This window comes from Chelonoidis abingdonii, chromosome 3 (assembly GCF_003597395.2).
Source record: "Chelonoidis abingdonii isolate Lonesome George chromosome 3, CheloAbing_2.0, whole genome shotgun sequence".
NCBI lineage: Eukaryota > Metazoa > Chordata > Testudines > Testudinidae > Chelonoidis > Chelonoidis abingdonii.
Genome location: NC_133771.1, coordinates 60,429,109 through 60,446,944, shown reverse-complemented (window position 1 = coordinate 60,446,944; position 17,836 = coordinate 60,429,109). Strand labels below are relative to the sequence as shown.

General features: G+C 42.7%; 2 protein-coding genes across 2 annotated transcripts in view; one reads left to right on the top strand and one right to left on the bottom strand.

The window, feature by feature from the left end:
* The first annotated feature begins 261 nt into the window (after window positions 1-261).
* On the top strand, window positions 262-12,988 carry CGAS (cyclic GMP-AMP synthase). The gene is made up of 5 exons (XM_032764087.2): window positions 262-989; window positions 3,743-3,965; window positions 6,432-6,686; window positions 8,846-8,948; window positions 10,573-12,988. Exons 1-5 carry the CDS (start codon window positions 345-347, stop codon window positions 10,925-10,927), a joined length of 1,581 nt encoding a protein of 526 aa, XP_032619978.1. The 5' UTR covers window positions 262-344; the 3' UTR covers window positions 10,928-12,988.
* DDX43 (DEAD-box helicase 43) overlaps window positions 12,517-17,836 on the bottom strand; it is a 57,441-nt gene continuing 52,121 nt past the window's right edge. The window contains exons 16-17 of the mRNA XM_075063801.1: window positions 12,936-13,077; window positions 12,517-12,582 (exon numbers count right to left, since the gene is read on the bottom strand). Coding sequence (XP_074919902.1) covers window positions 12,964-13,077 — 114 coding nt within the window. The 3' untranslated portion in view covers window positions 12,517-12,582; window positions 12,936-12,963. The remainder of the gene's footprint in view (window positions 12,583-12,935; window positions 13,078-17,836) is intronic.

Genomic DNA, 17,836 nt, shown 5'->3' with positions numbered 1-17,836 from the left:
GGGGGTTGAGGTGTAGAAGTGGGTATCGGCTCTGGGCTGGGGGCTTGGGGTGCAGGAGGGGGCTCTGGGCTGGAGGTTGAGGACCGAGGGGTTGGGACTGGCCGGCGTTTGCAAAACTCCCCTCACAACACCTCGCTCCGCGGCTGGCCTCGCCGCTACTGCGCCCAGGAAAGCCCGGCGGGTGCCGCAGGCCCCAGCAGCCCGCGGCGGGAACGGGGTCATGCTCCTCCCTGAGTTTCGTTTCTCCAGCTGCGCGCCCTGGTCCCGGAAAGGAAGTTGCCTGAGCCTGATCTCGCGTTTGGCGCCTCAGTGCCCTGAGCCAGGGAGGCGGTGAGAGCTGAGCCATGGGGGACCAGAGCGCCGCAGCTAGGAGAGCCAGAGTGACGAGAAAGGCGCCGAGTCAGAGCAGCGCTCCGGAGCCCCCGCAGAGCCATAGCGCCAAGCCCCCTGCCCGGGGCCGGGGGAGAACTGGGGCAGGGAGAGAGGACGCTCGGCCTCCTGGTGAGCATGCCAACGCCATTAACCCCCGAGCCGCCCCTTCTCCCATTGACCCGCAGGGCGCCACATCTGCCAGATCCCGCCCAGAGAAGGGACCTGCTCCCAGCGAGCTGGGTTCTGTCCGTAACGGGAAGGGAGCGAGTAATGCTGGCCCCAGTAGGAAGGCGGTCCCCGCTAGGAAAGACTCTGCCCGCAGAGAGACGGGAGCTGTCCCGAAAACAAAAGAGCCTCCCTCCACGGGGCCGCCGGCTGTAGCGTCCTACTGCTGCACTGGGGCGGACGGCAGCGGCGGTGTCAAGTCAGGGGGAGTGGGAGCCCGGCGGCTCAGGGATGTGCTGAAGACACTGAGCCTGGGCCGGCAGGACACGTCGGAGGCCGCGGAGCGTGTGAACCAGCTCATCCGCACGTTGGTGTCAGCGATCAGAGCCCGGGAGAGCACTTTCAGCTCAATTGATATCCTGGGCACCGGTAGCTACTACGAGCATGTCAAGGTGAGGAGAAGCGGGCAGGGGCTTAAGCACTTCATCTCCATCGGACACTATTAACGTAGGACCTACCATGATTGTGGCACTTCCAGCTGTGATGTGACTCATTATCTTTTGCAACCTCTAGCCTCCTCCCTGGAACTGCTTTTCAGACACTCTCCCGGGTTCTTTTCTGTCCCTGATTCTTATTAAATTGTCTCCAAATTGTCCCAGCACGGCACAGCCCTTGCCTCTGCTGCAGCGGCTTCTGAAACTATAGTGGCTCAAGCTCTTTGTGGCTTTCAGGTACAGCACATTATCTTACAGGGACACTTTCGCTGCACTCTTTCCCATAATGGCTAATTACATTCCTTCTAGCTATGCAGTTTGTATTGGTGACCATAATCATGGATTTGAGTACCCCCAGGTTCCTAGCAGGTTTCATGAAATCTGTTTTGTTTCCCTTTAGGGTTCCAGGGATAGTGGGACTAGTTGGGAGGGAGGGAGGTTGGTGTTGTAAAAACAATTTGGTTATAGAGATGGGGAGGCTTTCCTCCTTAATAAAATTTTCCAGATTTTACAACAGATATTCAAAACTGGCTTACTCTAATTTCCTCAGGAAGTTTGTTGAATTAGTTCCTGTTGATTAAGAGACAGCTCCAGATCTCATACATGTTGTGCTCTGCATTGTTCTAGACTAGAGGAACATAGTTGTCCTGATGGTTTATATACATTGAGATAATGTAGTTGAGACCAGCTCCATTAGTCGATTTAGACTGGAAGCAAGTGGAGAAACTGGAGCACAGGCTTGATTTACTCATGGTGACCTAAAACACACAGACAGTGGATAGCTTAGGTTTGCACTAGCTGAAGCCTTTACATTGTTCTGATGTTCAAGTGTAGATACAGTCAGTTACAATTATCCAGGCTGCAGATGACAGGGGTATTGATCATTGTGGATAATCTTTATATATGAGAAAGCCGGGAGTGGTGGGGACAGGTAGAGTAAACTCTTAACATGTGGAGCTGGATCCCTCATGGCTGGGGGATAACAAATCTTAACACAGTATGAGCTGACACTAGTTATCCCTTAATTTTTCCAGCACACACCACAAACAGCCTGTGCGTGTATCCAAATGGTTTAGTCCTGTCTAAATAAAAAGCATGTTCTTACAACATCCAGAGTATGGGGTCTCACTTGTCTTGGGATGGAGTGCGATTGCAGAGGACCATGAGATAAACAGATTACATGGAGGTCAGATAACTTAAGAATGGCTATACTAGATCAGACCAAAGGTCTGTATAGCCCAGTATCCTGTCTTTCCACAGTGGCTAATGCCAGGTGTCCCAGAGGGAATGAACAGAACAGATAATCACCAAGTGATCCATCCCCTGTCGCCCATTGGAATGATTAAAGAATTAGAAAAACATGCCTCAGAGATTGAGCTCCTCGAATCTATCTATTTACCTTAAAGCACAGGTATAGGGGTGACTTAATTACAGTTTGTAAGTACCTACATGAGGAACAATTACTACTAACTTCAGTAAGAGTCAGACCTGTCAGCAGAGGGAGAATTGAGCAGTGTAATGTGGGTCTGTCTTGCTGCACTTGGAACTTCTATATGCATGTTGTGTAAATTGTTCTAGTTTCACTTTATGAAATGTGTAGTTTACCCCACTCTTTAACAGGATGATTAAATCACTTTTAATATTCTAACATCCAAAAATAAAACTTCCGGTAAGAGTTGATATGAGTAGCTGCCTGACTGGGTTGTATTGTCTTTCTCCTGTTGAGAGTTTCCTGGTCTTAATTTACTGCAAATTACCATACATTTATTCCCCTCATCTCTGCACATGGAAGTGGACAGGAGAATAAAGTCCATAGAGGCAGTGATGAGCTGCCAAAATATTAACTACAGGTTCCCTCCTCCTCACCCCATGAGGGGGTTGTGCCCCCCCCCCAGGACTCCTGCCCCATCCAACCTCCTTCCCTGTCCTGACTTCCCCCTGCTGCCCCATCCAACCCCTCCTCTCATTCCTGATGGCCCCCCCCCCGGGACCCCTGCCCCATCCAGCCACCCCTTCTCTCTGTCCCCAACTATCCCTGCCCCTGACTGCCCCCCACCGCCCCATCCAATCCCTGCTCCTTCCTGATTGCCCCCGCCAGGACCCTTGCCCCCATTCAATCCCCGTTCCCTGCCCTCTAATTGCCTCACCCCCATCCACCCCCCCCCACTCCCCTACCCTCTTCCAACAACCCCTTCCTGCCCCCTTACCGCACTGTCTGGAGCCGCTTGGCCGGGACTGGGTCCAGGGCCGCTTGACTGGGACCAGGAGCCGGGCCGGAGGCAGCCATGGGGCCGGAGCCGGGGGTGCTCAGTTGGGGCTGGGGCTGGGCCGGGGGTGCCAGGCTGGAGGAAGCCACGGGGCCGGGACCAGGAGCCAGGCTGGAGGGAGCTGCTGGGCCAGCCGCACCTCCCCTCCTCCCAGCTTACCTGCTGCGTTTCAGGCTTCCCGCAAACATCTGAAGCGGGGGAAGGGGAAGTGAACTGGGGCTGGGGCAGAGTGGACAGCTGCCAGAGCTTTTGTTAAATGAAGCCCTTATAGAACCAGTTGTCCCGGAACCACCAGTTCTAAAAGGGCTTCTAAATTTAATAACCGTTTCCTGGTTCCTGCGAACCGGCTCCAGCTCACACTGCATAGAAGCATTTCTAATGGAAATGCAGGCTAAAACCTTACCTGTAATAACAAAACACAGTAAGTATTTCTGTGATTCACAGATTTCTGCACCAAATGAGTTCGATGTCATGTTTACGATGCCAGCTCCTAGAGTTGAACTGGAACAATGTGGTGATTCTGGTCCCTTTTATTATGTGAGACTTAAAAGAAATCCTCAAGGAAACGACCTGGACAAATTTTTACAGGAAGATGGAACATTAGCAGCCTGTAAGATGCTTTTTGCCCTGAGGAACATAATTAAAGAAATTGTAAAGAGCATGACAAGTAAGTATTCAATGGACAATATTTTCCAACACAGGTGTTACTGTTCACATTGTCTGTACATATAAATCACTGGAAGTAGTGTGTACATACAACTTATGTTCCTGTTAGCAGTGCCTTCATAGATGTGTGCACAAAATGCTAGAAAAAACTATTCATGTCTGTGCTTTTTCTTGTTGCAAGAGCAACAAGAGAAGAGCAACCACAAACATACAGGGTCTGATTCACTCCACTCCATTCCCATGCAACAAGCTGTTTTTGCACATTGAAACAAAGGACATTCAGGGTACAGTCTAAGGCCAGGTTTCAGTCAGGCCAGTCACATTACAGAAACGACAGATGGCTTAAACAAATTTGTGGAAGTATTTGAAAAAATCCTTATGCCACATACTGACTCAATTTCTTCTGCTTTATACCAAGTGTTCTTAAATTTACTGGAAGTAAGTTTTCTATAGTTTCTAAACTTATCCGCCCCTCTTAAAACAAAGTAGTATTTTCTTCCAGCAAGGTGCTAGAAACATTCAATCTAAGTTTCTAAAATAACTCAAGAGACTGCTTGTTGTAGCACTGAAATGACTGATACGGTTTTTGATATCTGAGGTTCTTTTACATCGGCATTAAACTGTTCAGATAACCTTGTCCATAATGGACCAGTTCAATGGATATGGATCTTGTGAAAAATTCGGTTGTCTTGCTTTTCAGTGTATTTTTTGCTCAAGAATATGGTGCTATAATCAGGGGATACTCAGATGGAGAAGAGGGGTAAATCTGTGTTGAATTATGGTCTGTAGACTAAGATATAAAGTAAGCATTATACATAATGGAATGCCCACTGATGTCAGAAGGTTCGGGATTATACAGAGATTAGGGGAGAATATGGCCTTCACTCATTAAAATGTTTTATTTGTTTTGAAAATAAATTGTCATATTTAACACTAAGAATATACTCTAAGTGAGAATATATAATCCCCTTTAGCTGACAACTATGTGTGTTGAAAATTTTTCAACTAACATTTACAATATTAAATATAAAAATACAGTGGGTTCTATGGGTCTAATGCATAAAAATATTCCTAAACAAGACAAGAACATTCTATTTTTAGAATCAGTTCTCAATGCAAATACAAGGTGTCAAGGTATTATTCCCACTTTGAACTTTAGCATCCAGAAAGTGGGAACCTGCATGTACCCTTCTAAGCTTAATTCCTAGCTTAGACCTGATAGCGCTGCCACCAACCAGAAATTCCAGTGTCCGATACACTCCCTGTCTCCCCAGAATCTTCCCTGGGGGACCCAAGACCCAAACCCCTTGGGTCTTAAAACAAAGGGAAATAAACCATTTCCCCTCCTTTCCCCCCTCCCAGACTTCCCCTCCCTGGGTTACCCTGAGAGATACACTGATCCAAACTCCTTGGATCTAAAACAGAGAGAAATTAACCTTCCCCCCCTTCTCTCCCCCCACCACTCCCTGGTGAGTTCAGACCCAATCCCCTTGAGTTTTACACAAGGAAAAAAATCAATCAGGTTCTTAAAAAAGAAAGCTTTTAATTAAAGAAAGTAAAAAAAAAACAAAAACAAAAAACAAAACTCTGTAAAACCAAGATGGAAAAGGTTTACAGGGTCTTCAGCTTATATAGACTAGACGGAATCCCTCCCCCGTAGCCTAAGATACAAGTACAACAAACAGAGGAAAAAATATCCTTCCACCAAAATACACATTTGCAAATAAAGAAAACAAACAAACAAAGACTAATCCGCCTTCTATCTAGTACTTTATTTGGAACATGACAGACTGTTTCAGAAAGATTGGAGAAACCTGGTTGCATGTCTGGCCCCTCTTAACTCCAAGAGAGAACAAAGAACCACCCAAAAAGCACAAAGACTTCCCCCCACCAAGATTTGAAAGTATCTTGTCCCCCGATTTGTCCTTTGGTCAGGTGTCAGCCAGGTTCACTGAGCTTGTTAACCCTTTACAGGTAAGAGACATTAACTCTTAACTATCTGTTTATGACACAAGGTCTCTCCAAAGCACCTTAATTTCAGTTATGTTACCTGGAAAGGCACTTCCTTTTCATTTCATTGTAGCATATTAATGCAGCTAGTCAAATACTGAAATCTGATGTTACGATTTTACATTAGCTACTTATAAAAATGGCTTGGTTATTTGTTCTCGATGGGACAACCTGCAATTATTTGTCCCTCATGGAGTTCTAAGTAGTTTCATGCATTTTCCTTTGTTTACTTGGTCAATTTTTTGCACATACCTTAAAAAAAAAAAAAAAGAACTGTTTACATTATACAAACTGATTTAAAAATACTTAGTCTCTTCATATATTCTCTAATAGTCAATGACTGAAGCTTTGTATATGACATGATATAGCTGAAAATTCTAGTTAAACATTCAAAAATGGTTTCTTCCAATATTAAAAAGTTAAGGTTATTAAAGAAAATTCATTACTTCTTTGATAGGAACAGAAATGAAAGTCACTGTGGATAAAAAAAAGGCTGGAAGCCCTGCAATAACACTTCGCATTGGGAATCCTCCAACGGAGATATCAGTGGATATAATCTTGGCTTTGGAAGTTCGAAGTCAGAGCTGGCCTACCAGTACACAGGAGGGCCTAAAAATTGAAGAATGGCTAGGAAGCAAAGTCAAACAAGAATATAAATGGAAACCAATATACCTAGTACCCAAACATGCCAAGAATGGAAGAGTGCTAAAAGGTATTATTTTTTATTTATTTATTTATTTTTAAATGTGAGAGGGATCTTCTGCTCAGCTAGTAATTTTACCCAACTGCTGTAAGGGGAAAACTACATATTACTTTTTTATTTTGTTTTTGTTAGTCAGCAGAACATGTAGTATTCTTCTCTTATTTATCAGAGAGGTAGCCATATTAGTCTGTATCCACAAAAACAATGAGGAGTCCAGTGGTACCTTAAACACTAACAGATTTATTTGGGCATAAGCTTTTGTGGGTAAAAACAAACAGACAAACAAACATTTCTTCAGATGCATGAACCAATGTTGTAAACCAATACGTAAAAGAATAAATGGACACAAATCAGACATCAGGAATGGTAACACACAAAAGCCAATAGGAGAACACTTCAATCTCCCTGGATCTTCAATAACAGATTTAAAACAAAAAAACAGACTTCAAAGAGAAACTGCAGTGCTACAATTAATTTGCAAACTTAACACCATCAATTTGGGCTTAAATAGGGACTGGGAGTGACTGGCTCACCACAAAAGCAATTTCCCCTCTCTTGGTATTGACGCTGCCTCACCAATTATTGGGAATGGACCACACACACTCCCTGACTGAATTGGCCTTCAACACTGGTTCTCTTCTTGTAAGGTGACTTCCTTCACTTCATGTGCCAGAATATATTTATGCCTGTATCTGTAATTTTCACTCCAGGCGTCTGAAGAAGGGTTTTTTACTCACTAAAGCTTATGCCCAAATAAATCTTAGTCTTTAAGGTGCCAATGTTATTCTTCTTTTTGTCTTGTGCGTGGCTACATCTGGATCAGAGCCATCATCTAAGAAAACCTTATCTTTGAATTATTAAACTTGTCCTATTCTTCATATTGTGGAGGCTCTGTACAAAGACCGTCCCTACCCTGAAGCTCTTACATCAAAGTGTCTGATGCTGAAGTAATTTCAGATAGACCCTCCCATATTAGAACATTGTACTACTTTCCAACCATGGCCATATAGAGGTATTTTTACCACCTTTTTCTGTTATATAATAGAAACTTATTGCGAATGAAGGAAGGTATGCTTCTGCACAAATAGAACATCAAAATGAGTTTCTGTATGTGAAGCTGAGTGATTTAGTCTACACAAAAATACATCTAAAACCTGAAAGTTTTACATTGTATGGGAAATTTACTAGATTTCCCCATCAAGTTCAGGTCTTCTTAAGTGCACCATTACCATTATTTTTATTTAACTTGGCTGTCACAATCATGATCTGTGGCAGTAGAGTACATCTAGGGGGAAACTGACATTTTTTTCTATTATATTTCAGCAAAAGAAAGTGTTATGCAGAGAAAGGCTTTGCTAAATTTTGTTTGTTCGTTTCTTTGATTAAAATCTCAGCAAAGATTTTATCTAATGCTATTTGAGAGTAGTATTGCCTTGTCTTGTTGATCTCCTGTAATAGGAAAATTAAATGAAAACAGTGACAATGTGCTTGGTGGGACAGAAAGCTGATCTGAAGTGGTATGGGAAGCATATAGCCCTGTGTCGGTGCTATAAAAATAAATTTATATAATTCTTCATGGGTGCTAATTTACTCAAACTGAATGCCTTGCCATGATTGGAAAACAGGGTACTATTGCAAGAGTAAACAGAGGCGTACGCCTAAAACAAGATCATGTCAGAATCAATAGACAGTGGAAAAAAAGTCTTAAAAATAAGTTGTGTCAACCACCACCACAATTAGCTTATCCCAAAACAAAAAACTGTTTTAAGATTAAAATTACTTGATATGTACTTTCAAAGATGGAAAGCTTCTTGGGGTATTGTAATTATCCCAAAACCACACATTATAAACCCGGGAAATTAAGAGTTAAGTTTACACTTCAAAGAAATCTAAACATATTTAGGTATGGAAATACAGTTAAAATATCCGGACAACCATAACGCTGTCTTTTAGGGAAAATCATGCAAAAAACATACAATTAGGGGATTTTAGCATATTGTGGATTAGATTATTAAATTGATATTTTTAAAGTAAAAAAAAGTTGCAGACATTTCCAAATAAGTTCACTGCAGGATGACTTTTCTTTAGCTACATAAACTGTGTAAGACTCATATTATAAGTGGGTAAAAGTGTTACTAAATGTTTGTATTCTTTTAATACATCTTTAGAAGACACCTGGCGACTCTCTTTCTCACACATTGAAAAGGATATGATAAAGAACCATGGCAACACAAAAACATGTTGTGAATCTAAGGGAGTTAAGTGTTGTAGGTTAGTATGTCTTTTTGTATGTCTTTTTTGAAGTCTCTTTTATCCACTAGATCAGTCTAGCAAGTGTTTTAATTCTTCCTAAATTTATAATTTAATCTGTGGTGTAAGAGAAAAAGAACCCATATTAAGGAATAACAGTGAGCCTGTATGAAGCCTTTATATTTGAAAAAACACTTCATGCATATCACTTAATAGTCACACCACCCTTCTGTTGTAGACAAATAAATATAATCCTGTGCACTGCTGAGTATGTCTGGCTTCCACTGAAGTCTAATGAAGATGGGGGCATACCACATCACAGGTTCACATCCTATTTTCGCATTACAAAGCAAACAGATGAAATCTGTCAAAAAAAGAAAACATTACCCCCCCCCCCCATTTCCTCAGTCTGATAAAAAAAAAAGTTACCCCAGTTTGTTAGATTGGGAAGTCAATTGACTCAGCCATTAGGAATTTTGCCACTGTATATACCAGTGGTCCCCAGCCTTTCCGTATGGCAGGCGCCGGATGACTAGCTGCCGAGGACCGTGGTCACTGGACAAGCAGCCGCCAAGAAGCGGCAATGCCTAGAAGCATCGCCGCTGAAATGCGGCCAAGAAGTAGCGTCATCAAGAGCGTTGCTGCCAAAATGCCGCTTCTTGACATTGCCACTACTCGGCGGCATTTCGGCGGCTGCTTGCCCAGTGGCAAGTAGGCCGGCCCCCACAGATGCCGTGTTGGGGACCCCTGGTTTATACTAGATCCTGGGCACTAAATAAGTTAGCCACTTGAGGCAATTCATTAATAAGTGTGGTTTTTTTGGGAGGGAGGGGAAATACATGAAGAATCATTTGGTGTTTTAAACAGTATAATTTAAGGAACTGATTTTGACAGATAACCCATTTTGCATTCTGTAGTTTTACAAATCATGAAACCTTCTGAATTTCATTAACAATTCTAAGCATAGGAAGAGAGAGAGAGAGAAACAGTCATCAAGTAGGTGTGTGACTCCTTCAGTCTATCTCGTGTTTGTCAGTTCTCCAGATTTGACACATAAGACATCAAATTATTAGGATAATTATTTTATTTTTGGCTACAACAGTAATTTAAAAAAATTGTTTTATGAATTGGGCCAGATTCACTGCTGTTGGTGCAAGCACACGTAAATTGCATTTTTCCATACCCATTGGCTCCTTCTGTCCAAGGGAAGGCAGTGATATATCCCTCAGTTTGTCAAAAAAGGGCAGTTTTAATTTGCAGCAGTCTCCAAAACTGCCCACTGGTGGTAACTGTTGTGGGGAGTGCACTAAATCAAGCATATGACTGGCCAACACTACACAGTTTCTGGGTTATGATGGCTCCCAGTGGAAGGAAGTTCCTATTATAATGCATCACTAAAACTTCCCTTGGGCACAGTCCTTCAATCTGGGGAGCCCTGTGGAAAAACTAATGCAATCCTGGAATTAATCTGGCCTATAAAAATGCAATGGGTTTTCATACTTCATAGGAAAATATTATTGCCAAGATTCTTTATCCCACTTGTTGGGGTCAGCATCAAATGCCTCATGAAAGCAATATACTTCCAGAAACACTTTTTTGGCATACATAAGGCATTTCCCAGTAATAACATCTTATTGTTCAACAGGAAAAGCTGTCTGAAACTTCTGAAGCATCTTCTGGATCAGCTTAAAACAAAAGATGGAAACAGACGGGGGCTGGACAAATTCTGTTCCTACCATGCCAAAACTGCCTTTTTCCAAGCATGTGTCCTTTGGCCAGATGACAAACAATGGCTGTTCACAGACCTTGAGAGCTGTTTTCAAAAATTTTTGAATTTCTTTCTGAATTGCCTCAACAACGCAAATCTGCCACACTTTTTTATTCCTACATATAACCTTTTTAGTAGACGATTGATTGATAAGGCAAGCAGTGATTTCCTTTCAAAGGAAATTAAATATGAAATAAACAATAGATTTCCAATATTTGAAATGCAGAATTAAGGAAATATTCTATGATGTTTTTCAAAATTTTCATTTACATTTTATAAATCAGCATATCTAATACAGAATCAACATTTGAAGTTATATTCCTTGGGAATTTCTGGTGCTATGAAAAGTGGTAGTAAAGTAATCATGGTCAATAAATGAGACTTGCACATTTAAATTAAATTATGCTACTTAGTGGTAGAGGAGAAGGGACAACAGGACAAGTTTTTCACAATTTTAAGTCTGATTGGCGCCAGGCTACTTTCAACGGGGTGGGGTGGGGAAGGAGAATTAACTATAATCGATACTTTCCTGCTCTCACTTCTATACACTTATCTACACAGTGCAGCAATGCATACTATGGGAGTGTGATTTCTCAAGTGCAGTTCCATGTTACACATTAACTAGTCTGCATAGTCCCTGCTGTTGTATACTGAAAGCTCCCTCATGCACAGTAACACAATACAGTTCTACACTAAAGTGCTAGGGAACTTTTAGTGTGCACCAACAGGGTCTACGTGGACCAATGAGTGCGCAAACAGTGCACTTTACAAATTACGTCCCTTGTAGTGCACAGTGCCACACACTATAGACAAGCGCTATGCTTCTGAGAAGGCAGCAGTGATTCAGGAGTAAAAACAAAAACACAGATTTGATGCTAAACAATGACAGGCAAACAAATTTACAGATAAATGGCCATATTATACTCCTAGTTATACTGGTGCAGTTCTGAAGTCAATGGAGTTGCACCAGTATAAACACCGCTGAGTATCCTCCATATGTATTTACAGACAACAATCATAACTCACCTCTATATTTATCCCGAAGAGGCAACACTGCATAATAGCTTGCAAAAAAACAAAATCAGTTCTGATTTTCTTTCATCTGTTACTTTGCTCACGTTGAGGTATTTCGTTGGATACTTGAGTATTGAATATTCCAAAACAGAAATGTGCTTAAGGATAATTATACTCTTTACTGATCCTGCTTTTAAGTGATAACAACTATAGTTGCACTTTGATTTTTGGATGTCAGAGTACAAGCAGCAGCAACAACAGACTTTATCTATTATATCTGCTCAGACAGAACTTAACTTGACTCTTCTTTCTTGAAGAGAGACTATGAAACAAGAGCACATAGGAAGGGTACAGCCAGTAGAAAAGCTATTATATTTTCAAGTTTTTTATTTAGCAAATGCAAAAATCTTACAGCATATGAAAACTTCAGTGCTGTACAAAACTAGATTCCTTTATTCTCTTAAAAAAGGTCAAAAACATCAGAATAAATAGGAAAGGTGAAATCTTAGCCCTACTGAAGTCAACAGGAGTTTTGTATATATGTATATAAGCTTAGTGTAAAAGAAAATAAGAGGCCCAAAAGAATCAAAATAGAAAACATATAACCTTACTAGAAAAAAAAAAAAGATTGGGGCCTCACAACATTTGTGTACTCTTATCATTTGGTTGGATTTCCATCCACTCAGTGTGACAGACTTGATGAAATATTTGTTCAGCGATTTATTCAGCTATTACTGTAAGAATATGCTTCATTTTCCAACAATGAATCTTTATCCTTATCTATCCCAAACCAGAGATGTAACATCTTCCTGGCATTCCACTGACATAAATGGTGGTAACATCAGGCATGTAAGAGAGTATGCACCACTCTCCCTGAAAATATAAGGGAGAAGTTAATTTTTAAATTCTTGTATATTAGAAAATTCTGCAGTTTATCAAATTAAACGCAGATTCTTAATTTTCTTCGGTATTTTTACAATTTTTAAAAATGATGTAATTGCAATTACTAACCTTGACACACACTTTTTCCACCTTAAGTGTGAATTAAAGAATAATTGAGTGACAACTAAACATAGCAACACATTGTTAACTGTAAGGAGAACCAGATTTTCAAAAAGTTCACAGACCTAATTAGTGTATACAAGACAAGCATGCACAAAAGTACACATACTTGAAAAATCTGGCCCTAAATTCAAATCTATATCACTATTACCACAAGAATTTACTTACTTTGTTTAAACATCTCCCAGGCAATTAAAAACCTTTCTGGGACTTTCCACGAGGTCTTCCTAAATCCTTTTTGATTTCTTTTGTCATCTGAAATTGCTTGAATCTTTCTGCCATTGAAATAAGCTCTTCAGGAACTGCCTGATAATTAGAAAGTTATGTTATGGAGACAGTTTATTCTAAGTGATTCTCTAAGCTTTGCAGTCATTTGCCAATGAAATCAACAAATAAGTATTTATCCAGAACGTTTTCTATTATTCTAGGACTCTTATGGCTTTTTATCTAAAAATTAGGAAAAATCTTTGTAGCTTGAGTGATAAATTCTTTGGTGCTCTGTCACTGGATTTCCAGTGTATGTAGATGAACCAATACCATATCTTCAGCTAAAAAAATCCTATGATGTATTTCAAAGATGTCTGCCTCGGAGTTAAACTCCTGAGAAAAAGTTATGGGAAAAAGACAAAATTCAAGTAGATTAAAATCTGGCCCTAAATAATCTACTTGAATTTTATGCTGTTTACTCCATTTCTGCACCCAAATTTTACACCTGCAATTTGGTTAGTTAAATTCCTTATCTATACATGTTTAGTTCTTAAAATGTTGTTTTTAAAGGTGACTGGCATTCTCTTAGGATTTTTCATCCAAGTACCAGACCACCAGGTTAGAGTTCACTGAACTTTGGTTATGAAAAGTCTAAGAATTCAAGTTCTTAAAAAAGAAACACCACAGTTTAGTATTTTTGTTTAGTGAAGATCATCAACCTCATTTTAATGCAATTGCGGGATAGAGGAAATCTTAGCTTTCCTATCCACAATACATTTTGCCCTTCATGAACGAAAATGGTTCACATCTTTGATGGAATAGCTTTCTGTCAGAAAAAGGCAAGTCTGGCTAAACTAAAATGCTTTGTAAAAAAGTGTCAATTTCACTAAAATTTTGTTTGGGAGAAAAAAGAAAAAGTTCTAATAATCTCAAAGTGTCCCATTTCAATATATTCAGAATATGAAATGGTTGTTTTTAAAGGGTTTTTTGTTTTTGTTTTAAGATACAGAAGACACCATTGTAGAGGGGAAGGAGGGCAGGTGGTGAAATATATATACCACCACATCTCAAAGAACTCAAATTTCTATAAGGTGACTTTCTTCTTTGAATACTCCATATATATTCCATTCTTGGTGGCTCAAAACAGTGAACTGAAGACAGACAGGTGCTTGGAGTCTACTTAAAGAAACATTATAGCACTGCTCTGCCAGAAGGAGCATCAGATAAAATTGTTACCTGCCTTTCATAACTGTTCTTTGAGATGTGTTGCTGATGTCCATTCCATTCTAGGTGTGTGCATGCCCACGTGCACAGCTGTTGGAGACTTTTGCCTTAGTGATATCCATAGGGTTGGCTATGGTTCTCTCTGGAGTGCCGCACTCATGCCTTGATATATCAAGTGCTGCTGGCCCTCTGTCCTCTCAGTTCTTTCTTGCTGACAACTCCAACAGAGGGGTAGGAGAGCGGGTAATGGAATGGACACGAGCAACACATCTTGAAGAACAACAGTTATGAAAGGTAGGTAACTTTTTTCCTTCAAGGGCTTGCTCATGTTTATTCCATTCTAGATGACTCACAAGCAGTATCCCTGCAGGTCGCCTCTGAGTTCACAGACGTGCGGCTTGTAATACTGCTCTACTGAAGCGAGCCTTGTTGGGTAAGCGCACAGTGAGATGTGAATGTGTGAATGGACAGGTGGCGGCCCTGGAGATATCTGGTATTGGCACCTGGGCCAGGAAAGCAGCTGAAAAGGCTTGTGCTCTAGTTGAGTGGGTGGTGACAATTGCTGGTGGAGGCACTTTTGCCTGATCATAGCAAAATCAAATGCAGGCGGTGATCCAAGACCAGATTCTCTGGGAGGACACTGGACTACCTTTCATCCTATCTGCTACCGTGACAAACTGCGCTGACTTGCAAAATGGCTTGGTTCTCTCGATGCAGAAGGCTAGCGCTCTCCTGACATCCAGGGAGTGCAACCTACTTCCTCCTCAGATTTATTAAGCTTTGGGAAGAAGACTGGCAAGAATATGTCCTGGCTCATGTGAAATTGCTAAACCACTTCGGGTAGGAAAGCCAGATGCAGCCGCAGCTGGACATTGTCCTTGAAGACCATGATATAAAGTGGTCCAATGTAAGTGCCCTAATCTCGGAAACCCTTTGGGTAGAGGCTTTCATCACCAGGAATGATGCCTTCCAGGAGAGCAGAACGAGGGCTTGAAGGGGGCTTTCATGAGCTGTGTGATCACCAGATTCAGGTCCCACGGAGGGACTGGATCCTGGACTTGGAGGTAGAGCTGCTCCAGACCTTTTAAGAACCAGCCTGTCATGTAATGAGCAAAGACCAACCTGCCCTGGAACAGAGGGTGAAAGGCTGATATGACAGGTAACCATCAGCATGCCAAACCAGTGTTGCTGAGGCCAAGGTGGAGCTATCAGGATTAATTTGGTTTTATCCTGCTTGATCTTCGTGAGAACTTTGTGCAGCAACAGCAGTGGTGGGAAAGTGTACATCAGAGTCCCTGACCGTGGGAGTAGGAAGGTGTCTGACAGGGAGTTCCTTTCGATCCCCTGAAATGAGCAGAACAGATGACATTTCCTGTTCTGGAGATGGTAGAAAGCATTACTCATGGCTGTTGGGTATGAGAGCTCAGCATCAGCAATGAATCCAAGAATACTTCGATCAGTGGACTCCAAATTTTTTATGCCCAAGATCGCTTTTTGAATTTAAGGGCAACCAAGGATCTACCCTGCCCCTTCCCCAAAGTTCCACCCCACTCACTCCATTCCTTCCTCTCTCTGTCACTCACTCTCCATCACCCTCACTCACTTTCATGGGGTTGGAGGGAGTGTGGGCTGGGACTGAGGGGTTTGCAGTGTGGGAGAGGGCTCTGAGCTGAGCCTGGGGCAGGGGGTTGAGGTGCAAGCTCCGGGAGGGAGATTGGGTGCAGGAGGGGGTCTGGGCTGGGGCAGAGTGTTGCGGTGCAGGAGAGGGTGGGGGTGCTGGCTCGGGGGGGTCAGGGCTGGGGCTTGCAGTGCAGGAGGGGGTTTGGGATGCTAGCTCCAGGAGGGGGCTCAGGGGTTGGGGTGCAGCCTTTTGCCAGGCAGCACTTACCACCAGCGGCTCCCGGTTGGCGGTGCAGTGTGTCTGCCACTAAGACAGGCTCCCTGACTACCCCGGCCCCTGCTGCTCCCAGAAGGGGCCAACATGCCCCAGCAGCCCGAGGGTGGGTGGCATGTGGCTCAGTGCACTGCCCCTCTCTGCAAGCACTGTCCCTGCAGCTCCCACTGGCCACAACTCCCCATTCCCAGCCAATGGGAGCTGCGGGGACAGTGCTTGCAGGCAGAAGCAGTGCGCAGAGGAAGATCCCTGTTGCTCCGCCCCCAGGGCTCACAGTCCACTTCTGGGAGTGGCATGGGGCTGGGGCAGGCAGGAAGGCTGTCTTAGTGGCAGCCCCGTTGTGCTGCCAAGCCCGCGATCGACTGGGAGATCCTCTAGGATCAACCAGTCGATTGCCATCGACGGGTTGGTGACCACTGACTTATAGACTGAATTGTCCAATTCTGAATGTGAACCTTCAACCAAAGACAGACTGCACTATACTGCAAACTCCTCAAAATACTTTCCTCTGTCCACCAGCATCATCTCTGTTCGACTCAGGTTCAGCTTCGTCCAGGTATTCTTCATCCAAGCACTGAGCCATCTTGGTTGTAATGGTATGTTCATGTTGTGAAAGATAAGTAGAGCAGTGTTTCATCTGCATATTGCTGGCACTTAAGTTGATGTCTGACCAGTTTACTTAGTAGAAAAATGTAGATGATGAAAAGGACAGGAGAGAGAACTGATCCTTGTGGAACCCCGTAAGTGAGGGTTTAGTGGTGCAGAAGCATCACTACTTTTTGGGTGTGTCCCTCCAGGAAGAACTCAAACAATTTTAGTGCATTATCCTGGACTCCTGCCATGACTCTCAGGTGAGACAGCAGTATCTCATGATCAATAGTGTCAAATGCTGTGGAGAGGTCCAGGATGAGAAAGCATGTCTGCCCACTGACAGCAGATCATCCATTGGTGCCAATAAGTTTGAGTTTGATGTCCAGGCCGTAATCCACACAGATTGTCTAGAATGTTAGCTTCAGTTACATGAGCTTGTAGTTGGCCTTTTGCCAGCTTCTCTATGAGCTTGCTCATGAATGAGAGGTTTGACACTTAGCAACAGCTGGCAAGAATTGAAGTATCCAGGGTGGGTTTCTTCAGTGTCGGTCTGATTATTGAGTGTTTGAAAGAAGAGTATCTCTGAATAAGGTGTCAGCACTTTTAGACAGGATTAGTACCCCTGACTCAAGGGTAGCAGGCTGGGATTCACAAATCTTGGATTGAGACTTCTCTAGGGTACCTAAAACTTCTTGAAGAGTGAGTGTAATGAACTCTGGGAATGTAGCTGGGATGTTCGTTGGTGGGTGCAGGCAGAGAGGATCCATGCGGTTTGAGAAGGCTTCCTAAATGTAAGCGATCTTTTCTGGAAATTCAGATGATCATTCTTTGCAACAGTTGTTGCTCAGCTCTCGTGCAGATTGTAGGCATTTAGGATTGATGAAGTGATTTACCACCTTGGGGTAGTGGTTTGGCCGTCCCAATGGAGGTTGATATGAAGGTTTTGGGGCTGTAATATACCTCAACGTAAGTTTTAAGAATTTGTTATGTTTCGTCCTGTTGGGATCGGCCTTTGTTTTCCACCACTGGTGCTCAAGTTTCTGCCCCCCTCTCTTCATCCAGTACAGGGTGTCTGAAAACCCAGGAACATCTGTGTGGGCCAGTGTGTCAATGGCCAAGACCAGCACAGAATAGTAATAATTAAGACTA

Coding starts and splice junctions, on each gene's coding strand:
- CGAS (XM_032764087.2), top strand. CDS start 345: ATGGGGGACCAGAGCGCCGCAGCTAGGAGAGCCAGAGTGACGAGAAAG. Junction 3,966..6,431: donor AATTGTAAAGAGCATGACAA/GTAAGTATTCAA, acceptor CTTCTTTGATAG/GAACAGAAATGAAAGTCACT. Junction 6,687..8,845: donor GAATGGAAGAGTGCTAAAAG/GTATTATTTTTT, acceptor ATACATCTTTAG/AAGACACCTGGCGACTCTCT.